Source organism: Natator depressus, chromosome 7 (genome assembly GCF_965152275.1).
Source record: "Natator depressus isolate rNatDep1 chromosome 7, rNatDep2.hap1, whole genome shotgun sequence".
Lineage (NCBI taxonomy): Eukaryota > Metazoa > Chordata > Testudines > Cheloniidae > Natator > Natator depressus.
This window is the reverse complement of record NC_134240.1, coordinates 50,336,826-50,361,582: the sequence shown is the minus strand read 5'-3', so window position 1 is coordinate 50,361,582 and position 24,757 is coordinate 50,336,826. Positions and strand designations below refer to the sequence as shown.

Sequence of the window (24,757 nt, the reverse complement as noted above, 5' to 3'; positions counted from 1 at the left end):
GTGTAGGTCTTTCACACAGCAGCCAAGGCAAGGAAAACTATAAAACTTCAAACTGGTATTGAGTGTTCAGAAACACGGGGAGAACATTTAACTATTTCTGACCATTAAAAAAAGATTAACTAGATTTCAAGTTGGTGCCCTTTAAAGACAATTGCTCCCTTAGACCCAGATACTTTTGATACTTGCTTTCTTGTAAAGTGACATTAAGGCCTTGTCAATAGTACCGGGGTAAATTGACCTAAGTTGTACTACTCGAACTACGTGAATAATGTAGCTGGAGTCGACGTCGTTTAGGTCAACTTGCTGCAGAGTACACTGCGCTGAGTCAACGAGAGCCATGCTCCATTGACTTACCTTACTCCTCTCATTCTGGTGGAGTACTGGAGAACGCTCTGTGGTCGATTTAGCGGGTCTAGTGAAGACCTGCTAAATTGACCCCCGGCTGCATCGATTGCAGCAATATAGATGTGGCCTAACAAAGGCATTACCTGAAGTGGGTGAGCTGTTGTGTTTCGGCCATGCAGATACATGTTTCTCCCTACCTGGAAGATGAGCAAGCAGAAGATCCTAGAGGAAGATGATGCCAGTGAATGGGTCTATGTGCAATCTTGTACACCGAGTTGTACAAGCTGCAGAAGTCAGGCACAAAGGGTGCATAGCCCATCTTACTAATTCCCAGCCTTGGATTCATTTTCAAGTCTGGAAGAAGCAGTCCAATCACAGCAGCAGGCTTAACAAGCAGGCTCCCAGTTCATTCACACAAAACCCTAGAATCAGATATTAGTCTCAATACTAGAGATACAACTTGTTCACAGGACAGCTTTCCCAGTCAGCCCTCGACTACACTTCTCTTGCATAATCGATATGTTCATTAGGGAGATGACTTTACCCGGGGGGGGGGGGGGGGAGGGAGGGGAGGAGACGGACTCATTAGTCAGTTAGCAGAATTTGATTAGCTGGCTGATGTGAGACTGTGGTTTTGTGGCTACTGGAGGAAATTTAATCAGGAACTTTCTATAAATTAACTATGCATAAAATGAGTGTCGTCTCAGTACTCCGGACGGTCAGGAAAGGTCTCCCTGTGCCCTGGGACCATTGGACTAGGAACTGCCTCAAGAGCTCTCAGCACTTGCATTTAGGGAACTATGCTGCTGAAAGAAAAGGTGAGGCCCTTTAGGATTAAATACGTCAGTGCTACCAGCCTCACCAGGCAACCCAAGTCATTCTCAGTCCATAGCAAGCTAGTTGACATTTTGCCTCTCCATAGCCCCAATATAATCCAAATGTCTAAACAGTCACTCTCCACAAAGCAGAGCATCCAATGGCTTCAGGAGAGCCACAGACCTACTCACTGAGGCCCCCTGGAAGCCTGTTTATTCTGCCATGACTGCACAGGCATCAATTCCAGCTGCTTCCAGACCACCATAAACTGGGTTTCTGCCCCAGGTTCTGGAGTCCCTACAGAAGGACATGCTGTCTCTAAGGGTAGGCCCAGGCCCACCACTTGTTACTGGGTCTTGGCTCTTTCAGGACAGGCATTTGGGGGATTGCTGTTATGCAGGGGCTGGCAGCCGTGGGCTGCAAACAATGCTTGGTGGGGAAGCAAGTAGTGCTTCCTTTTGCTGCGCAGGATGAGACACTGGGAGGGAGCAGCAACCTGCTGGCCAAAATCTCCAGGGATTGGAACGAGCCAGGGAAGGAACCTGGGAGGGTCTGGGGTTTAGCCACCACTGGCAGACCTCCTGTGCCCAAGAGGCAAGCACAGGAAGTAGGTCTGAGGGAAGAGCAGGCAAACATCTGAGACTGAAGTGGCTGCCCACTTCCCTGTTCGGGCCTTCGGGCTGGAGGCTGTGGTAGAGGGAGGGCATGGGCTCTCCCACAGGAACTATGCTTAGCACCCTACACCACAAGAGGTGAACTCCTGAAGGCTGCAGCCCAGGGAGTGAGGAGCTGGGGGAAGGACCGTTTTACTGGAGCAGTTTGCTTTTGAGACTTGTTTTACCCAGAAAGGGAGGACTTTGGACAGAGGCTTACATTACTCTACAGCGGGGGAGACCGAGGGCAGCAGCTGCACCTGACGCTGGAGGGGTAAAGCAAGTGCCTCACATCACATACAGCCTAGAGCCCATAGGGAGATGCATTAGTCTGTTCCAGAGCCAAGCAACAGGACATCCTTCCCCTACCTCCTGGAGATCTGCCACTCCACATCTGCAATTGGGTGTTGGACTGGAAGAGTGTGTTGCCCTGCTGCAGCTCTTTGGGTGGACAAGAATAAAATATGAAGCCTCAGTTTGTCTCCATTCAGGCCAGTTTGTCCTGTCCCCAACTCACCACTGCTGCAGCCATGAGGGGCTAACCACCATCCACCCCAGCAGAGAGCACCCCTCTATTTGGGGCAGTGAAGGTTGTTTGCTGGGATGTGTGTGGGGAAAGTTGAAGCTTTCCAAATCCTGGCCTGGACCCCCATCCGCTTGAAGACAGACAGGGAGCTATGAGGGCGGGGGGGGGGGGGGAGGGGGGGAGGAGGAGGAGGAGGAGGAGGAGGAGGGAGCCCTGGCTTGCTTGCTTCCCAAACAGAAGTTTGTGCTGGTGACCCTTGCTACCACCACCCTAAAGAGAGGGTGTGGCAGGGGTCAAAGCTACAGCACCACTACATGGGAGCATGTCTAGCATCACAGATTATCTTAATCCAGCCCTGTTCAATTCATGCTGACACCAAACTTCCACTGTTCCATGACAACTCTCACCTGCCGCAAAGAAATGACACTTGCCTATAGGCTGAATAAGGACAGGCTTCAAAGAATCCCTGAAAGCAGTGGACAGGCTCAAACGCTCAGTGCAATGCAAGGTTACGAGAACAGGTAAACTTGCGAGCAGACAACGTATCCAAACTGGTGGTCAGTTTCCGCAGCTGGCTATCCCATCACATTGGGAATGCAGTGCTCGGAACAAGTTCTGCTCTTCACTACATGCATGCTGCTATGTTATTGCAAAGTAGACATACAGCTGAATGCAGTTTAACTTTAGGAATGTGGGCTCCTATAGGCACTTCACACTACATAAGCAGTAATATTTACAATTAAGACCAGACCTTCTTAATCCAAAACACACAGCAGATTAATTTGGAGCCAACCATAAATATTAATCTAATCTGTTAATGGAACAAACACTTGGAGCCTGGTAGCCTTACACATTTCTGGAGGCCAGACTTCTGCATACAGATTAACCAAGCTGAAAGACTTCCAGTCCTGCAATCGTTACCACAAAGTCTCTACTCCTCAAGCTCTAGGTTAGTATTAAAGGCACAAGAATAAAAATCTAGGTGCACACTATGTCTATACATACAGCGCTGGAGGAGTGCAACTGTACCAACACAGCAGTGCTGCTGCAGCACATCTGGTGAAGATGCTCTATGCTGACAGGTGAGAGCTCTCCTGTGAGGTTCTGAGTGTAATATAATCTCATTAAAAGGTGACAGAGCCAGAAGGAGTTAAGTTTCAGAGTAGCAGCTGCGTTAGTCTGTATCCGCAAAAAAACCCAGAAGTACTTGTGGCACCTTAGAGACTAACAAATTTATTAGAGCATAAACTTTCGTGGGCTACAGCCCACTTCATCGGATGCACTGAATGGAACATATAGTAAGAAGATATAGATATATACACACATACAGAGAAGGTGGAAGTTGCCATACAAACTGTAAGAGGCTAATTAATTAAGATGAGCTATTATCACCAGGAGAAAAAAAACTTTTGTAGTGATAATCAAGATGGCCCATTTAGACAGTTGACAAGAAGGTGTGAGGATACTTAATATGGGGAAATAGATTCAATATGTGTAATGACCCAGCCACACCCAATCTCTATTCATCCCCAAGTTAAAGGTATCTAGTTTGCATATTAATTCAAGCTCAGCAGTTTCTCCTTGGAATCTGTTTTTGAAGGTTTTCTGTTGCAGAATTGCCACCCTTAAGTCTTTTATTGAGTGGCCAGAGAGGCTGAAGTGTTCTCCTACCGGCTTTTGAATGTTATGATTCCTGATGTCAGATTTGTGTCCATTTATTCTTTTGTGTAGAGACTGTCCGGTTTGGCCAATGTACATGGCAGAGGGGCATTGCTGGCACATGATGGCATATATCACATTGGTAGATGTGCAGGTGAATGAGCCCCCGACGGTGTGGCTAATGTGATTAGGTCCTATGATGGTGTCATTTGAATAAATATGTGGACAGAGTTGGCATCGGGCTTTATTGCAAGGATAGGTTCCTGGGTTAGTGTTTTTGTGGTGTGGTGTGTGGTTGCTGGAGAGTATTTGCTTCAGGTTGGGGGGCTGTCTGTAAGCGAGGACTGGTCTGTCTCCCAAGATCTGTGAGAGTGAGGGATCATTTTTCAGGACAGGTTGTAGATCTTTGATGATGCGCTGGAGAGGTTTTAGTTGGGGGCTGAAGGTGATAGCTAGTGGCGTTCTATTATTTTCTTTGTTGGGCCTGTCCTGTAATAAGTGAATTCTGGGTACTCTTCTGGCTCTGTCAATCTGTTTTTTCACTTCAGCAGGTGGGTACTGTAGTTTTAAGAATGCTTGATAGAGATCTTGTAGGTGTTTGTCTCTGTCTGAGGGGTTGGAGCAAATGCAGTTGCATCTTAGAGCTTGGCTGTAGACAATGGATCGTGTGGCGTGTCCTGGATGGAAGCTGGAGGCATGTAGGTAAGTATAGTGGTCAGTAGGTTTCCAGTATAGGGTGGTGTTTATGTGACCATCGCTTATTAGCACAGTAGTGTCCAGGAAATGGACCGCTTGTGTGGATTGGTCTAGGCTGAGGTTGATGATGGGCTGGAAATTGTTGAAATCATGGTGGAATTCCTCAAGGGCTTCTTTTCCATGGGTCCAGATGATGAAAGAGTTAATTAACTTACAGTCTGACATGACCCATGGCCGAACTTTAAATACTTTTTAGGAAGCTATGTGAATGAATAGAGCTTTGAAATGCAAGCCTGCACTGTTAGAGATAGAAGGGTAGCTGTTTGTTCAGGTCTTGTGATGTAAGTAAACAAGTCTTGTCTATTACTATGACTTTGATTCAAAGATCAAAAAATGAGTATTAACATTTAGGAAGACACTAGAGTGAAACAGTATTATTGTCTATGTTTCTCTTTGAAGGTTGTGGTAACCTGTATGTGACCTGTTTAATGGATAAACTACCTTGTGCTAATTGCCATGATGTTTGGGAGACGGAAAGTTATACCTATTGTTTTCTCAGGCCAAGAGGCTGCTGGAAATGTATAAAGATCCTGGGACACCATCCTTCTTCATCTCAGATCTGCTTTGGGTTTCAAGAAGGGGAAACCCTAAGCCATAAGAATTGAGATCCCCAGTCACTGACTGGAGTCACCCTGAATATGGACATTGGACTATAACCTATGGACTATTTCTAAAAACTTTTGGCAACTACAAACTCACCATCTCTACTATGTAACTGGACCTCAAGAAATTGAACTCAAATCTGTATGTATATTGACCTTTCAACCAACTCTCTCTCTCTCTTTACTTTAATAAATTTTAGTTTAGTTAATAAGAATGGTCTATAAGCGTGTATTTTGGGTAAGATCTAAGTTATCATTTGACCTGGGTGTGGGGCTTGGTCCTTTGGGATCAGGAGAACTCTTTTCTTTTACTGGGGTATCCGTTTTCATAACCAATCATCCCCATAATGAGTGGCACTGGTGATGATACTGGGAAACTGGAGTATCTAAGGGAATTGCTTGTGTGACTTATGGTTAGCCAGTGGGGTAAAACCAAAGTCCTCTCTGTTTGGCTGGTTTGGCATGCCTTAATAATAATGGACACCCAGCCTTGGGCCGTGACTGCCCTGAGCAATTTGTCCTGAATTGATACTCTCAGTTGTGTCCCACCAACGGCAGCATCATTACAGTTCTCCCATAAGCATAAAAAACCCACCTCCACAAGTGGCAGAAGCTATGTTGGCAGGAGACTATTCACACCCCTAAAGTTTGCCAACATAGGCTGTAGTGTAGACATAGCCTCAGTCTGCTCACATCTCGGTTCTTCCATGAAGAAGTGTTCTGCACAGACATAATGTTAGTTGGGTTGATGGTTCGTCTTGCAACAATGCAGTTTAGATTGTAAGCTCCATGGGGCAGGAACCATCTTTGTTCCATATCTGCACGGTGAAGTCCTGATCTTATGGATCCCTTGGCACTACTGCAATACTAAGAGCAGACCTGTAGTTGCCAGGATCCAAGTGTTAAAAGGAAATTTGGAGAGCATTTGAGAGAGGCAGTGTAATCCTTAAAATTTACAAGATACCACTTGCCAGGCCAATACACATGAAGGAAAATCCCTAACCAGTGATGTCCAAAGGCAATACCCGGGAGATCTGTTTCTGAGTCCTCCCAACTTAGCCAAGCAGCAGGGTAAAATTGACCTGATAGTCAGTTTCATGCTGCCTGCAGGGTTCTCAATAGCAGCAATTAAATAGATTAACTCTCCTGCTGTCTGGCAAAGCTCTGAGCTGCAGCAGAGACACTGAAATGTGTGGAGACTCAGGGAGACAGCACTACATCAGATCACATTTGGACACTTTTCTTTGCAACCAGAACTAGGAACTTTAAAAGTGAAAGTTTAAATTCTGCAGAAGTGATAGCCAAGCTCCACCCTTTCTCTATGCACTAGGGAAAGTTTACTTACTTGTCACTAGCAAATGGATTTTTAAGTCCTACTGCAGTGTCTATCACTGCAGTCCCTTCTCTGCAAGGAGGAGCGTGCCATGGAAATGCACATATACAGAGCATAACTGACATCAAGGCCAGCTGCCTAGCAGAGGGGCCCTTAATGAGCCAGGGATATGAGAGTGCTACACACAACACAGAAGAATGCAAAAGTATCATTTAACTACCGAACCCTCCTGCAGTCTCCTTCCCGGGCTCTTCGCTACAACAGGACACAGTACCTCAGCTTCCATAAGTGGAAAATATTTTCTTCTGATTCCCAGTGTTTTTATAATATATATTTAGCATATTGTTGTAACAGTAGGAGAATATAAAAACCTCACATTGGCCTGAGTGACTCCAGAGACTAAAATAAACATGGCAAGCCATATTTGTGACAGTAAAAATAGTTTGGTTTTCCTCCCTTCCCAAGACCTCCACTTTGCAGACAAAATCTTCATAGGTTAGCTATAAAAATACCTAAACCTTAAACCACAGCAGAAACAGGTGGTGCGTTTTGGCTGGAGAATTTCTAGGAACTCCCAAGCCTGCCTCAAGGGTATGTCTACGCAGCGTACACTGAAGCGAGCCTCCCAGCCTGAGCTGGCACACCTGAGCTAGCAGGGCTCATGCTAGTGCTTTAAAATTAGTTGTGTAGACATCACTTTGAAGTTGCATTTGGGGCTGGAGCTTAGGATCTGAAGTCCACCCCACGTCCAGGCTTTAGAGCCAGTCTGTTGACCCAGGCTGGGAAGGTCGCTTCTGTGAGCTGTATAGACATAAGCAAAGTCAGAATGCTGGGCTTTTAGGCTCAGTTTTCCCCCTCTGGGCAAATGGCCAGGCACTGTAACTGCCCCATTAAACCAGGGTGCTTTGATTTACATCAAAGCAATTCAGATCAATTTTAATCATGACTTAAATAAGCAAGCAGGAAACCCTGATTTAAATCACTAATTTTAATCATGTTTTGCATTTGTACTTTAGTTCTTTTCCTAAATAAAGGGTGGTTCTCCTTGGTTGATAATCATTAAAACATATTGATTTGCAACTAAATATAGCATTTTACACTAAATTTGCTGCTTCTTTTTGCTAACCAGGAGAATACACTACATCTATGCACATTTATATAACTTAACTTACATCTATGCAGATTCTTATTTTTTACATTTTGTATTGTTAGAAAATGGTGAATGATGCATTTCTTATTTACTGAGATTAATTTTTACTTGATTTGTGTCAAACTATTTGGATGGAAATTCAAATTCAATTATAAGTGCACAAATCAGCTTTTTTTTTAAAGTAAATAAAACTACCTTAAGTGTGTTGGATACATTTAAAAAACTATCAAAATATGTTTTGCATTCAAAACTACTTGATTTATTAAACAGAGGATGTATTATTGTAGTTAGTGAACTGATTCTTTCTGGTTTCAGAGTAGCAGTCGTGTTAGTCTGTATTTGCAAAAAGAAAAGGAGTACTTGTGGCATCTTAGAGACTAACAAGCTCAAACAAATTTGTTAGTCTCTAAGGTGCCACAAGTACTCCTTTTCTTTTTTTGATTCTTTCTGGTCACCATGTGCGTCCTTCAAGATTTTAGATGAGATCTCATCCTCTCACATGAAGTTTTTATTCATGGATTGAAAGAGGAAAAACAAGCACTCCTCCTTTTTCAATTCCAAATTGCTTTTTCTTGACTGTCAACAAGCTAGTCACTGAACTGAACTAGATGAATAAACTTAAATGAAGAAAATTGTGTCTTTGCATCTGCAGGAGCACAGTCAAAAGTTGGTTAAGCACTTAAAACTCAGATTCCAGGATTAGCTAGTGACTTCCACCAGTTAAGTGGCTTGACTCTTTTAAACTTGGAAGCATGTTATTTTTTAATTTAATTTAAATGTTTGCAATAGATTATAGTAAGTTTAGGCCTTAACATAGGTTGCTTAATTTCAAATTTAATTTTAAGCAAGTTTATTTTAAAAACACCCTGTATTTAATTTAAATAAAAAATCCAATTTAAATGAGAGGTCAGATTTTGATTTTTAATTGATTTTATCCACTCTACCTTATATTAGGAGCAAGGCAGTTTCTGTTTAAGTAAAGTTAGAAATAAGTCTGAAGTTCTTACTTGGCTGGATAGTTTTCAGAAGTAAAACACTCATCTCAAAGGGTGTTTACTGATAAAACTAGTGCTAAATAATGTTGCAGTCACAACAAACTCATGGGAAAACAAAGCAAAATTGGCAGATTTCTTACTACACAGATGGCAATTAGTTTTGAAAATAGTTTTTTGATTGAGAAAGTCACACCAAACAAGAATCCCTTCTTCTGAAGTCCCATCTAATTAAATCTTTTGGGGTCCAAAGGTAGCATCTGCCGCCTCTGGATTCTGAATTAGTCAAAACAGGCTTCTGGAGTAAAGAAAGCAAGACACTACTACACAAGAATCTTGCCATAAATTTAATCACAACATAGCTTTCAAACATAGATCAGCCTGACCCTAAGCAAATGCTAACCTATTTATGTACACACTCTGCAAAAGGACAAGAGAAGAGTCTCCAATAAGCCTGAAAACTGCCGGCATTTACTTAGGGTGCATTGAAAACATGCCTGGGCTAAAATGCCAACGAACAGCCACCCCAGCACAGCCCAGCATACAATATGGACCTTGCCACTCAGAACCACAAATGAAAACCCGCAGGTCAAAGTTATCCCTCCCATTAGAGATTCCTAGCCCATTTGTTACGTGCCGAGAAGGAACTCCTGACAGTGACAAGAAACACTCTTCAATCTGACATTCTCCTAAACACTTATAGTATCAGAGTTGAGGGACCAAACGATGCTTTAACAAGATTTTAATGTACCCATGCAGAGGCATGTTTCTCATGGAGTACACTGACTCCATGGTAGTCCCCTCAGTGCATCTGTCCAGCTACAAAGGTTGCTTTCCTCTAACTCCCACATTCCAGCTCTAAAGTTCAGCTTCAGAAATCTAGGCTAAAATTAAAGCAAGAACAGTAACTTTGGGGGATTCTGATTTAGGTGAGAAATGCAGCAGCATATCAGGAAAGCCGTTAACTTCCCAAGCCCACACTAGATCCCAGCTCATAGCCCAGACATATCAGGCTTACTCACTACCTTTATAGTTTTCAACATCCTTTGTGAACACCAGAACAGTACACAGAATTCCAGCATTGGTTGCACACAATGCCATATGCAGAGTAAAATCACCTCTCCTTGCTCCTACTACCTTCTCCTGTTTATGCATCCTACAATTTCATTAGTCCTTTTTGCCACAGCATTGTAGTGGGAACGCATAGAATCATAGAAGATTAGGGTTGGCGATCATTGAGTGATCCAATCCCTGTCACCCATTCCCAGCTTCTGGCAAACAGACTTAGGGCCACCTAGAGCATGGGGTTGCATCATAGAAGATTAGGGCTGGAAGAGACCTCAGGAGAACATCTAGTCCAACCCCCTGCTCAAAGCAGGACTAACCTCAACTAAATCATCCCAGCCAGGGCTTTGTCAAGCGGGGCCTTAAAAACCTCTAAGGATGGAGAATCCACTACTGTGACGGGTTCGGTCACAGAGACCCCCCCCTTGGGACTGTCACCTGATGTGCTGAAACTACCTCTGAGCCCATTTTCTTTGCCAGTGTGGGACTCCAGAGCCCTGTCTTGTTGAGCCAGATATGCTAGCCTGCTGCAACACAGACCCAGGGTCTGAACCGTGCCCCCAAGTTGCAGCCTTAACTGAAAACAGCTCAGCAAGTACTCCTGTCTCCAGCACCCAGACACCCAGCTCCCAACGGGATCCAAACCCCAAATAAATCTGTTTTACTCTGTATAAAGCTTATACAGGGTAAACTCATACATTGTCCGCCCTCTATAACACTGATAGAGAGATATGCACAGCTTTCTGCTTCCCCAGGTATTAATCACTTACTCTGGGTTTGTTAATAAACAAAAGTGATTCTATTAAGTATAAAAAGTCCGATTTAAGTGGTTTCAAGTGACAGAGAGAACAAAGTAAGTCACCAAGCATAAATAAAGCAAAAACATGCAAGTCTAAGCCTAATACATTAAGAGACTGAATACAGGTAAATCTCACCCTCAGAGATGTTCCAATAAGCTTCTTTTACAGACTAGACTCCTTTTCTAGTCTGGGTCCAATCCTTTCCCTGTACAGTCCTTGTTAGTTCTAGCTCAGGCGGTAACTAGGGGATTTCTCATGACTGGCAGCCCCGTTTCTTTCTGTCCCACCCCCTTTTATAGCTTTGGCTCAAAGCAGGACCAACACCAACTAAATCATCCAAGCCAGGGCTTTGTCGAGCTGGGCCTTAAAAACCTAAGGACGGAGATTCCACCACCTCCCTAGGTAACCCATTCCAGTACTTCACCACCGTCCTAGTGAAACAGTGTTTCCTAATATCCAACCGAGACCTCCCCCTCTGCAACTTGAGACCATTGCTTCTTGCTCTGTCATCTGCCACCACTGAGAACAGCCTAGCTCCATCCTCTTTGGAAACTCCCTTCAAATAGTTGAACGGTGTTATCAAATCCCCCCCTCACTCTTCTCTTCTGCAGACTAAATAAGCCCAGTTCCCTCAGCCTCTCCTCATAAATCATGTGCACCACCCCCCTAATCCTTTTCGTTGCCCTCCGTTGAACTCTCTCCAATTTGACGACATCCCTTCTGTAGTGGGGCCCCCAAAACTGGACGCAATACTCCAGATGTGGCCTCACCAGTGCTGAATAGAGGGGAATAATCACTTCCCTCGATCTTCTGGCAATGCTTCCACTAATGCAGCCCAATATGCCCTTAGCCTTCTTGACAACAAGGGCACACTGTTGACTCATGTTCAGTCCACTGAATATGAGTCAACATTCTCGTCCACTGTAATCCCCAGGTCCTTTTCTGAAGAACTGCCGCTTAGCCAGTCGGTCCCAAACAAAACTTCACTTGATACCGGCTGCCAACTAGACATCAAGCCGTTGATCACTACCCATTGAGCCCAATGATCTAGCCAGCTTTCCATCCACCTTACAGTCCATTAATCCAATCCATACTTCCTTAACTTGCTGGCAAGAATACTGTGGAAGACCATATCAAAAGCTTTGCTAAAGTCAAGGTATGTCACGTCCACCACTTTCCCCATAGCCACAAAGCCAGTTATCTCCTCATAGGAGGCAATCAGTCTGGTCAGGCATGACTTGCCCTTGGTGAATCCATGTTGCCTGTTCCTGATCACCTTCATCTCCTCCAAGTGCTTCAGAATGGATTTCTTGAGGCTCCACGATACAACCACATTTGCTCCAACCCCTCAGACAGAGACAAACACCTACAAGATCTCTATCAAGCATTCTTACAACTACAATACCCACCTGCGGAAGTGAAGAAACAGATTGACAGAGCCAGAAGAGTACCCAGAAGTCACCTACTACAGGACAGGCCCAACAAAGAAAATAACAGAACGCCACTAGCCGTCACCTTCAGCCCCCAACTAAAACCTCTCCAACGCATCATCAAGGATCTACAACCTATCCTGAAGGACGACCCATCGCTCTCACAAATCTTGGGAGACAGGCCAGTCCTTGCCTACAGACAGCCCCCCAACCTGATGCAAATACTCACCAGCAACCACACACCACACAACAGAACCACTAACCCAGGAACCTATCCTTGCAATAAAGCCTGTTGCCAACTGTGTCCACATATCTATTCAGGGGACACCATCATAGGGCCTAATCACATCAGCCACACTATCAGAGGCTCGTTCACCTGCACATCTACCAATGTGATATATGCCATCATGTGCCAGCAATGCCCCTCTGCCATGTACATTGGTCAAACTGGACAGTCTCTACGTAAAAGAATAAATGGACACAAATCAGATGTCAAGAATTATAACATTCATAAACCAGTCGGAGAACACTTCAATCTCTCTCGTCACTCGATTTCTGACCTAAAAGTGGCAATTCTTCAACAAAAAGACTTCAAAAACAGACTCCAAGGAGATACTGCTGAATTGGAATTAATTTGCAAACTGGATACAATTAACTTAGGCTTGAATAGAGACTGGGAGTGGTTGAGTCATTACACAAAGTAAAACTATTTCCCCTTCTTTATTCCCTCCCTCCCTCCCACACTGTTCCTCAGACGTTCTTGTTAACTGCTGGAAATGGCCCACCTTGATTATCACTACAAAAGGTCCCCCCCCGCCCCTCCCCCCACTGGCAATAGCTCATCTTAAGTGATCACTCTCCTTACAGTGTGCATGATAAACACCCATTTTTTCATGTTCTGTGTGTATATAAATCTCCTCACTGTATTTTCCACTGAGTGCATCCGATGAAGTGAGCTGTAGCTCACGAAAGCTTATGTTCAAATAAATTGGTTAGTCTCTAAGGTGCCACAAGTACTCCTTTTCTTTATATGTCAAAAAGAAGCTCACATCAGTATAAAAGCAAGCAAATGTAGCACCTCAGGGGCAGTGAGCTTGTTACATCTCAAGCTAAGCAGGATCAGGACTACACAATAGATGGATGGGAGTCTGCCCAAGAAAACTAATGCATTCCAAACAAGCAATAATAGTAACAAGATGCCTTTGATCCAACCTACCCCTGCAGAGGTCACTAACGAAACACCGCTACTACAGACTTCTGGCGGGGCTGTCATCTTTCCCACAAAACAGCAAGCCAAGTCTCTGAATACTTGATCAAAACCCCATGACATTCCACGAACATGAGGAGTAACAGTTCCAGTGACCTGGCTAAATTCTGGCTTGAGTAATGATGGTACATGTTGCATATATAAGGAGCACTTGCAGTTTCAGTGGGGTGTAATACCCATCTTCCATTCCTACCCTAAGCCAGCATCTAAGTGGCATGCACTGGTAATGCACTTGCCTCACACAAATGGCTGCCTACTGGCAGCGTATGAAGTGATTCCTTTACAGCAGAAGTTCCCAGACAGATCTGGTGACCACAAGCAGTCCACTCAATCACCTGCGAGCAGACTGTGTAGAAGTGGCTAGTCAATTGGCGTTGGCTTCTCTTTATTTCTAGATGCTAAACAGCTTTAAGGACAGCTAAATATATTAAATACTTTGTTACTTTTCCATGTAAGCATATAGTTGCCACAATGATGTGTGAATGTGAATAGAGGGTAGGAAGCAGCTTTTAAGACCTTTTTTCTACAAAGATGTGGGCCACATTATGGAATTGTTTCAGAATCCCTGTTGTATAGTACAGCCACATGGAATGAAATGAACAGAGGACAGCGTGCTAAACACTAATTGCTCAGGAAACACCACACTGTCCAAAGACCACTACATAGCAAGACTCAAATTTCCTTTCAGAATATAGGTGGCATATAGCACCAACAAGCTGACCTGGAAATATGTTTTGCTCCAGTTATGTTTCTGCTTTAAAACAGCAGCAATCACAGGAACTTCAGCTAGCCACTCCCAAAGAATTCAAGTGTGTGAGCTCACTGCAGGTCCTCCAGAAAGTTCCAGTCTACCAAAGAGAATAACATTCCTATCCACGGGAACAAGCTAATTCCTTTCCAGTAAGGGGGTGGGGGAGGGGAGTACTGTAAATGGGACAATTGTTCGCCTTTGAAAGTTTTTGCAAACCAGCTCCATTTGCATATTGCTTCAAAGCCAAACCAGATAGACATTAGCCTGGGTGTAAATACTTTGATCTGACCCTGACCCTCACCCCCATCTCTTTAGAAAGCTAATTCTCTTCACCTCCATTTAGTCATGGCTCCTCAGAGCAATGCCTTTGTCGTGGGACCCCGGGACCCCTCCTCCCACTCCCCAAGTTGGGATTCAGCCATCTTTTGTGCCTGTTTCATTAATTTAAAAGTTGCTAATGATATGCTCATAAGCCTCTCAGTGTGTTTGGGGTCAGCTCAAAAGGCAGAAATGAAGCACCTACTGATGGCCAAACAAGCTTGTTAGCATCAAGTTCAAGCCTTCAAGCTACACTGTACCTGTACACGAACCTTTGCAGCCACTTTCTCAACCTGGGAATGACTTGCCTGGAGACAGAGAAGATAACACATCTCCCCTTTCCTCCGATATCGCATCAGTTAGGATTGCAGAGCAGAACCATCTTTTCAGCACCAAAAAGAAGACTCTGCTTTTCTTCAGCATGAACCCAGCTGCCCTGTCCACGAGTTTAGTTCTTGAAGCCATTCCAATTGGCAACCGCCTTGAAGATGTTGGGTGTATGTGGAAATGGCTTAAGTGATTTAGTAGCACAAATCCCATTGACCTGAATGAGAACTGTGCTCCTAACTTAAGCACTGTTTAAAATACCATGGTTATACACCTAAATCTGGTCTTACGAGCCCTCCTTTCCATGGTTTTTGAATGTTTTGGCCAATGCAACTGCAAACTGAGAAGTCAGTTTAGGTACCAATGCAATCTTCCTTTGAAGTTCTACTTTTGGATCACATTCAATATGGAGGAGCTCCTTCCCATCTAGGACCTAGGTTATTCTTTATCAAACCTTCCCAAATGCTAAATTAACCAACAAAACCACAAGGAGCTCATTTCTATATACCAAAGTAAAGAGTCATACCAACCCCATCTACTACCACAACAGACAGCTTGGACCCACAGCTAAACATGGGTAAAGTTACATTATACTGGAGTGATGGATTCCTTCCCACATCCAATGGGTGTAAGGGGTATTTTCCATGCAAGAAAGCACAACTTCAAAAGAGTGCTGTTTAAGGCTTCTTAAGAACATAAGAATGATCATAATGGATCACACCAATGCTCCATCTAGCCCAGTATCCTGTGTTCTGACAGAGGCCAGTGCCAGATGTTTAAGAGGGAATGAACAGAACAGGACAATTATTAAGTGATCCATCCCCTGTTGTACAGTCCCAGCTTCTGGCAGTCAGATGTTTAAGAATACCCAGAGCATGGGGTTGCATCCCCTCGCAGCATGCACTTCTGGAAAGGGTTCATATTTATTTCTAGTTGCAATTATTTCTTTGGAAAGATTAGATTTGATCTCTAAAGTCAAGAGCAGGAGTAGTCAATAGGTGGACCATGGCTAAATCCGGACCACCACACACTTTTGAATGGACCACAAAAAAGGACAGTTACCTGTTCCATAACTGGAGTTCTTCAAGATGCTTTGCTCAGGTGTATTCCACAGTAGGTGTGTGCGCGCGCCACTTGTACCAGTGCCGGAAGTTTTTCTCTTAGCAGTACCCGTACGGGGGAGCACCGCTGCGACCCTTGGAGTGGCGCCTCTATATCAAGTTATAAGGGTAGCTGCGCACTCCCCCCCACCCTCGGTTCCTTCTTGCCGGACAACTCCGACAGAGGGGAAGGAAGGGGGGGTGTGGATTACACCTGAGCAAACACATCTCAAAGAACTCCAGTTACGGAACAGGTAACTGTTGGAGGTGGGTAGGAGTTTATGAGTTCCCAGGACGCAATACCTGGCCGACTCGGCATCATCTCTAGTTTGGGTGACGATCGCATAATGCGACATAAACGTGTGGACTGAGGACCAAGTGGCAGCTCTACATATGTCTTGGATAGGGACATGGGCTACATAAGCTGCTGACAAGGCCTGAGCCCTCGTAGAGAGCGCCCTGACAATCGGTGGCGGGGGAACCCCTGCCAGATCGTAGCATGTGCGTATGCATGAGGTGATCCAGCGAGAAAGGCGCTGGGTGGAAATGGGTTACCCCTTCATATGCTCGGCCGAGGCAACGAACAGTTGCAAGGATTTCCGGAAGGGCTTGGTCCAATCTAGATAAAAAGCCAGCGCCCAAGCACATTGAGCACATGAAGGCGGCATTCCTCGTTGGAGGAATGGGGCTTAGGACAGCACTGGAAGAAAAATGTCCTGCTCCATATCGAAAGTGGAGACCACCTTCAGGAGGAATGTGAGCGAAGCTGGACTTTATCCCTGTGGAAGACTGTATATGGGGGTTCCCGAGGTCAAGGCCCTGAGCTCTGAAACACGTCGGGCCAACATGATTGCTACAAGGAATGCTACTTTCCATGAGAGGTAAGACCAGGAACACGTGGCCAGGGGTTCAAAGGGGGACCCTGTGAGACGGGACACCACCAGGTTTAGGTCCCATTGCGGTATGGAGAAACTAGCATACAGGAATGAACAGTCTAGGCCTCTCAAAAAACGAGAAGTCAGAGTGGGAAAAGATAGAGTGGCCTTGCACTGACAGGTGGAAGGCCGATATGGCCGCCAAGTGTACCCTGACAGAGGTGGGTGCCAGCCCTTGGGTCCTAAGGGACAGGAGGTACTCAAGGATAAGCTGGAGCGATGCGGACAATGGGGAGGCTCCCCGCTCCCCTGCCCATCTGGAAAATCTGGACCACTTCGCCAGGTATGCCTGGCATGTGGACGGCTTCCTGCTTTCTATGAGGACCCCCCTGACTTCCTCCGAGCACCTTCTCTCCTCTTCGCCTAGCCACTGAGAAGCCATGCTGTCAGGTGGAGCGCGGATAGATTGGGATGAAGGAGACGGCCTCAGTCTTATGAGAGGAGGTCCGGGCGAAGCAGCAACTTCCTCGGGGTGGGGCTGCTAGGAGGTGTAGGAGGGTCCCGTACCAGTGCTGGCAGGCCCACGCTGGGGCTATGAGGATGACACGCGCCCTGTCCTTTTTTACCTTTTGCAGGACTTTGCCAATGAGAAGAAATGGTGGGAAGGCGTAGAACAGCTGGCCTGACCACTGTAGGAGGAAGGCGTCCGAGATCACCCCCCTCCCCACTCCTCTCCTGGAGCAGAACTTGGGGCAACGCCGGTTCTGGCAGGTTGCGAAGAGGTCGACCTGGGGAACTCCCCACTCTCAGAAGAGCAGGTGAGCGACCTCCGAGTGGAGCGACCACTCGTATTGGGGGGAGAAAATCCTGCTGAGGTGATTGGCTCGCGCATTGCGGATGCCAGGCAGGTGAAAAGCTCGCAGGGAGATATTGTGGGCTATACAGAACTCCCATAAGCTCAGGGCTTCCAGACAGAGGGCCGAGGAACGAGTCCCGCCTTGTCTGTTGATGTAGTACATCGCCGCGGTGCTGTCCGTAAGGACCCTGACCACCTTGCTGCGAAGGTGCATGCTGAAAGCTATGCACGCCAAACGAATTGCCCTGAGTTCCTTGACATTTATGTGGAGGGACAATTCCAAGGCCGACCAACTCCTTTGGGTTTGCATGCTCCCTGTGTGAGCTCCCCAGCCCAAGTCCGACGCATCGGACACCAGGTCTAATGACGGGGTCACCTCCCGAAAGGAAACCCTTGCAGCATATTGTTCGGGTAAAACAATTGCAGGGACATAAGTATTGGGGACCGGACTGTGAGAACCTTGTCTAGCCCGTCCCAAGCCTGGCAGAACTGGGAGGCTAGCCAGAGCTGGAGGGGCCTCATACGTAGCCTGGCGTGCCGGACCACATACGTGCATGCCGCCATATGTCCCAGGATCCGAAGGCACACTCTCGCCATTGTCACCGGGAACCGCGTGACTGAGGCGATGAGGTCTCGTAGGGCTTCGAACCTGCCCAGCGACAGAAATGCTGCAGCCCTGGAGGAGTCCAGCAGCGCCCCGATGAACTCTATGTGCTGTACCAGAACTAACGTTGATTTGGTCTCGTTCACCACTAGGCCAAGATCCGCGCATGTGGACCTGAGCAGCTCCACACGAGGTCCCTTACCTGGGCCCGAGAGTTGCCCTTGAGAAGCCAATCATCCAGGTATGGGAAGATTGGTACCCCTTGCCATCTGAGGTAGGCCGCCACCGCGGACACGCACTTTGTGAAAACCCTGGGAGCTATGGATAGGCCAAACGGAAGGACCGTAAACTGGTAGTGATCTAACCCCACTAGGAAGCGGAGGAAGCGCCTGTGCCCCTCGAAAATGTAAATGTGAAAATATGCATCTTGAAGGTCCAGGGCCCCATACCAGTCCCCTGGGTGCAGGGAGGGGATAATAGATGCCCGGGACACCATGCGGAACTTGGAACGGACCAGGAAGCAGTTGAGATCCCGCAAGTCCAGGATGGGCCTGAGACCCCCTTTTGCCTTGGGGGATCAGGAAATACCGGGAGTAAAACCCCTTTCCCTGGAATTCTACCGGTACTCTTTCCACCGTCCCGAGGTGCATTAGCCGTTCCACCTCCTGCCCTAGGAGGTGGGCATGTTCCAGGTCCCCCGAGCCCATTGGCGGGGGGGGGGGGGGGGCAGACGAACTGCAACGTGTAGCCCCTGGAGATGGTGTTGAGGACCCATTGGTCCAATGTTATACGGGACCACGCTATGTGGAAAGCAGACAAGCAGTTGCAGAACACCAACTTTGTTAATAGGGGGATCTCCCCGGCAACTGCCCTGGTACCCCCCTGCAGATAGTCAAAACTGCCTCTTTCCCTACTTCTTGCCCTTGAAGGGCCCGGGCTGTGGGGCAGAGCGGGACTGACACTGAGACCGACGCTTCTGGTCTCTCAGCCTCTTATACGGCAGCTGATATCTGCTCCGCGCAGGTTGAGCCAATGTTTGCGTCTTGACCTTGTCCTTAGCCGAAGGCACATAGAGTCCCAAGGTTTGCAGAGTGGTACAGGAATCCTTCATTCCCTGCAGGCGGACATCCGTCTGATCTGCAAACAATGCTTTTCCATCAAACGGCAGGTCCTGCATGACGGACTGGGCCTCCGCCGACAGCCTGGACAAGAGGAGCCACAATGCTCTGCGCATGGATATGGCGGAAGCCATCGAACGAGCTGCCGTATCGGCTGCATTGGACGCTGCTTGGAGGGTTGCTTTGGCCGCCGCCACCCCTTCTTCCACCAGAGCCTTGAAGTCCTTCCTTTCCTGTTCCGGGAGGAGTGGTTCAAACTTTGGAAGAGACCCCCATAAGTTACAGTCATATTGGCTCAGTAGGGCCTGGTGATTGGCCACCCTGAGCTGGAAACTTGCCGAGGAATAAACCTTTCTACCAAAGGAGTCCAGTCTCCTGGAGTCTTTGTTTTTGGGGGTGGGGGTGGGCGTGGGCTGGCCCTGTCTTTCCCGGTGGTTTACCGATTCCACCACCAGAGAGTTAGGTGCCGGATGAGAATAGAGTACTCGTGGTCCTTAGCCGGCACAAAGTACTTCCTCTCAGCCTTCTTGGAAATAGGGGCTAAGGAAGAGGGAGTTTGCCACAAGGTGCTGGAAGTGTTGGCTACTCCCTGGTGGACAGGGAGGGCCAGACGGCCCGGTGCCGAGGACGACAGCACATTAAAGAGTGTGTCAGACGGGCCCTCCAGCTCCTCGGCTTGCAGCTCGAGGTTGGACGCCACCCGCTTTAAAAGGTCTTGATGCGCCATGAAATCCTCCTGTGAGATAATGGGCGGCAGTGCCGCTATGGCATCATCCGGTGCCAGAGTGAGGGCCGGCCCGGAGCCGTGGGCCTCTGGTGGTACCAAGGAGTCGACCCCCCAGGTCGGAGTCCGGGCGAGGGGCTGCCGACTCACGACTTGTAGACTTGTTCCTCGGCCAAGATGGAGAGGCCGATGGGGCCTGGGACGCCTCGGCTACTGAACGGGTTCCCGTCTGGGCGGGCACCTGTGGCCACGGTGCCCATTGGCACCAGTGCCCCGACCAAGTTGGGGCCCTGGCGGTGCCGGCTGAGCCCTGCGACCCAGTGATGGGCAGCTGGGTGCCGAGGCTGAGGTCACCATCGAACGCACTGCCCCATAGGAGCGGCGGGAGCAATGGTGCCTGCGGTGCCATCTTCCACAGGACCGGGACCTCGATGTCGAGGACCGGTACCCGTCGGAAGTGCTGCTCCAGTACTCACTCTGGTTCCTCGTAATTCACTGGCGAGTCCCATGTGCGACATCTGGCAGAGTGGGAACTGGAACGGGAGCATCTACGTCGATGCTGTCGGGACCAGCTGCAGTATCTGCGCCGCGAGGAGGAGCGTCTACGGCGCCTGTCACAGTGAGTGCGTCCACTACTGCGTGGCGTGGAGGGACCTCGAGACTCCTGCCCAGGTGGTGAGCCTGTTAGCCTGACTGGCATGGAGGGCGGGTGAGGGCTGTGAGATGACCAGCCACTGCGCGTCGAATGAGGCAAGGAGCGGTCCTCGGAGTGGGAGCTGCGCCGCACCGGGGAGGTCTGGTGAGCACCCAGAGGCGGCTTGCCCCAGGACTGAGGGCCTGTCATCGGTGGCGCCCCGGGTACCGGCAAATTCAAAACGTCTCGCACAGCCTGGAGAGCCTCCAGACTGCTCCGCTCATCACGAGTCAGAGGCTTCGGGCCGGGGGGTGGGGGGTGGGGAAGGAATCGAGGGCTGCCTGACGTAGGACCAGCCTCTCCGCCTCACAGCGGCACCGAGGGAAGGACAGGGGAGCTCTTCCCCTGCTTCTTGGAGGGGGAGCAATGCCAGCTGGAGGAGGGGACTTCACGGCACACAGAAGACGCGGTGCCGGGTGCTGAATCTGCTCAGTGTGCCAGAATTGGGGCCAGCGCCGATTCCATAAGGAGAGTGTGAAGCCTGATGTCCCTCTCCTTCTTAGTCTGAGGCTTGAATGACCTGCAGATCTTGCAGCGTTCACTCACGTGAGTTTCGCCCAAGCAGCGGAGACACTCAGCATGCCGATCACTCCTTGGCATGGAAGAGTGACAGGAGCCGCACAACTTGAAGCTAGGGGCATACCCTGAGCCCACTAACCACTAAAAACTACTAACTAGAGGTACTACTAAGAACACTGGAAAAGGCTGCAGCAGAGCTGGAGCAAAAGTTCCGACTACCTTCACTGGCGGCAAGAAGGAACTGAGGGTGGGGGGAGTGCGCAGCTCCCCTTATAGCGCGATATAGAGGCGCCACTCCAGGGGTCGCAGTGGTCCTCCCCTGTACGGATACTGCTAAGGGAAAAACTTCCGGCACCGGTGCACATGGCGAGCACGCACACATTCTGTGGAATATACATGAGCAATCACTCAAAGAAGAACTGTATTTACTTATCACCATCATTATTGTTATTGATGTTGCAGCATGGAAAATGTTTCTTTGGAGTCTGGACCTTAACTATACCTTGACCAAGAAATTTGGACCCTGATAAAAAATAATTGACTACCCCTAGTCTGGACCCTGCTATTCCAGACAACTTTTACCCAATGATGCACTATCAAAGCACGAACCTTCTGAAAGAAGTCGGTGACAATAGCAGGGTCTATACACCTGGAGCCCTCACACAAAACACAAGAGACTGCATAAAAACTACATTAAGATAATGCTAAAGTTACATATTCAGCACCTGAGAACTAGGAATTCCAGTTAGTGTCACCTGTGCAACCTTAATTCTGCCCCCATATGTTATGCAGCACAATGCTACAGTCCATATTAACCACAGCATATACTACTTATCACAATACATATTTTCCTGGAACCTTCAGCAGATGTGTAGCACCTTGTGTACTGCTCTGTTTGCCAGACAAATGTCTTTTACACCAGAGGTTCTCAACCTTTTTCTTTCTGAGCCCCCAACCTCTCCCCCTCTAACACCCCAACATGCTATAAAAACTCCACAGCCCACCTGTGCCACAATTTTCTGCTATATAAAAGCCAGGGCCAGCGGTAGGAGGTAGCAAGCAGGGCAACTGCCTGAGGCCCCATGCCACTGGGGACCCCAAGAAGCTACATTGCTCAGGCTTTGCCTCAGCCCTGGGTGGCAGGGCTTAGGGACCTGGGCTTCAGCCCTAACAGGTGGGGCTTCGGCTTTCTGCCCTGGGCCCCAGGAAGTCTAATGCTGGCCCTGCTTGGAGGCCCCCTAGACCCCTGGTTAAGAACCACTGTTTTAGACAGTAGAAGTCTTTCCACCCTCTCTTCATCCAAATCACTTTTAAAATTTAACTCCTACAGCCCCACCTACAAGAAATTAGTGTGCACACAGACAAAACCCTGCACCAACCTAGAAGTACACTTTCCTAAAAGAAATAACCCCTCATATTACTACAGCCTGGGTCCTTTCCCCCACCCCCATTCCTAATGTTATTCCTCAGCTATCTGTCAAATCCATCCTTTGTGAGAGAGCTCTCCAGGGCAGGCAGGGGCATGCATGTATCATGCGCAGTATTTAGTACTCATCTAAGCATTACAAAATAATCCACTAAGCATCACACTACAGATTAAGTTAAACAAACAATAGTGCAAGTTTGCTGGTATATAAAACAGCAGATTTAGGTAGCCTAGATTAGCTTTGTAGTGAATTAACTCACCCCTGAAGTGCACCTAACTTCAGCAGTGGTACTGGCTGTAAAGAAATTGTACCATGAAGCGTATATTGTGGCAAGGTATTCTGCAAAACTGGTGGGGCAGACTGGAAATTCTGATTCTCTCATGCACAAAGTTCATATGTCCACTCACAATGGGATTTTCCGAGCAGTGTGTTTTCAGCCAGTTCTTCATAGATTCTAAGGCCTTGTGATCATCTAGTCCAGTGTTTCTCAAATGCGGCCATCAGCGGGTTTTCCTGCAGCCACGACAGCCTTTTAGGCAGAGATGGGGAGGGGGCAAAGCAGTAGCAGCTTCCTGCGGCACCCAGGTTCTCCACGGGAGGGCTTTAGCCTTCTCCCCAGCTTCAGCTCCCCCTGCCCACCCATCCCCTGGCTTCAGCAGGGCTGGCCTTATCGGGCGCCATGGTCAAGAAGCAAGGAGTGTGGTGCGTGGCCATGGAAGGGACCTCAGGGCAATGGGGAGAAGCAGCAGGGCCGAGAGGCAATGGGTACGGGGCCAGGGGAGGTGGCGGGGGCCAGGACACCAAAATACAACTGTACATTATTTTTATTATTGAGTCTGCAAAAAAACCCAACCTGTGTAAATAAATAAATGATTTGCACATGTATATGTGCATATTTATTTGTTTTTCCCTAAAGTTAATTAAGTATTTTAGCAAAATGTGTCAGAGCAGGCACCAGCAAGAGTTGGTGGCTGCACTCTGAGGCCACCAAAAGTTTTGTTCCAAAAGTTAATTACTCTCACTGTTAAAAATTTACACCTTATTGTCCTGTCCCCTGATGTAGTCGGACCTCCTGTATAGCCAAAAAACTTCCTGTGACAAAGTGGAAATTTTCTGTAATATTTGTACGAATTCTAGGCATACTTGAAGTTTCCTGCTGTACACTGCTTTGTTATCCAGTGGGTGCAAAAGTGGGCCCACTGCCCCTGAATCATAGAATATCAGGGTTGGAAGGGACCTCAGGAGGTCATCTAGTCCAACCCCCTGCTCAAAGCAGGACCGATCCCCAATTAAATCATCCCAGCCAGGGCTTTGTCAAGCCTGAATGGACACCCATTTGTCACCCCTGGACAGGGGTGTGTGTCATCTGGGTGGAATGAATAGAGTAATTGAAGAACTGGTTCAAATCAACAGAGGGTCCCGCAAGACAAAGTCACCTCACCAACTAAACAATCGACATCTGGCAGCAGGAAACCCTCAGGCTGGCCTTGTGAAGCAGGCTTGGGAACAAGTTGTCAAGTGACTGGAGGGGAGGGACTCAGGAGCCCACAGCTAGAAGACAAAGGGGAACTGAGGAGAGAGCAAGAGATGGAGTCCATTACAGCTTGGCTGGATCACCATGGCACTGGCATGGCCAAAATGGACTATGGCTTAACTTCTGCCTCACTTTGCTAAGCTAGGGACTTAGAAAAGGAGTACTAGTGGCACCTTAGAGACTAACCAATTTATTTGAGTATAAACTTTCGTGAGCTACAGCTCACTTCATCGGATGCATTCAGGGACTATAAGATTCTTTAGCAAGGTGACTAATAAATGGTTCACTTGTTCTCAAAAGGCTGCCTGTGCCATTGCAAATACTGAGAGCATTGTGCCTTGAAGGGCTACAGTAAAAGCATCCTTCAGGACTATGGCGTGGCTGGATTCGCAGCAGGGAACCATGGAGTGAGACAGCGTTCGCTGGTGCCAAAGGCCCAATCTTGAAGGCCATGGGCCTGCCCCTTCGAACTGTGTGGGTTTTGGGGGCCCTGCACATTAAGCGGTCACTCCCAAG

The 24,757-nt window shown here is 47.7% G+C and overlaps 2 protein-coding genes across 2 annotated transcripts in view; one reads left to right on the top strand and one right to left on the bottom strand.

Moving 5' to 3' along the window:
- Nucleotides 1–24,757, bottom strand: part of DAG1 (dystroglycan 1) — a 116,955-nt gene that overhangs the window by 78,284 nt on the left and 13,914 nt on the right. The window lies entirely within an intron of this gene.
- MST1 (macrophage stimulating 1) overlaps nt 20,575–24,757 on the top strand; it is a 174,622-nt gene continuing 170,439 nt past the window's right edge. Inside the window, exon 1 of the mRNA XM_074959623.1 lies at nt 20,575–20,686. Within this exon, the coding sequence (XP_074815724.1) occupies nt 20,575–20,686 (112 nt within the window). The remainder of the gene's footprint in view (nt 20,687–24,757) is intronic.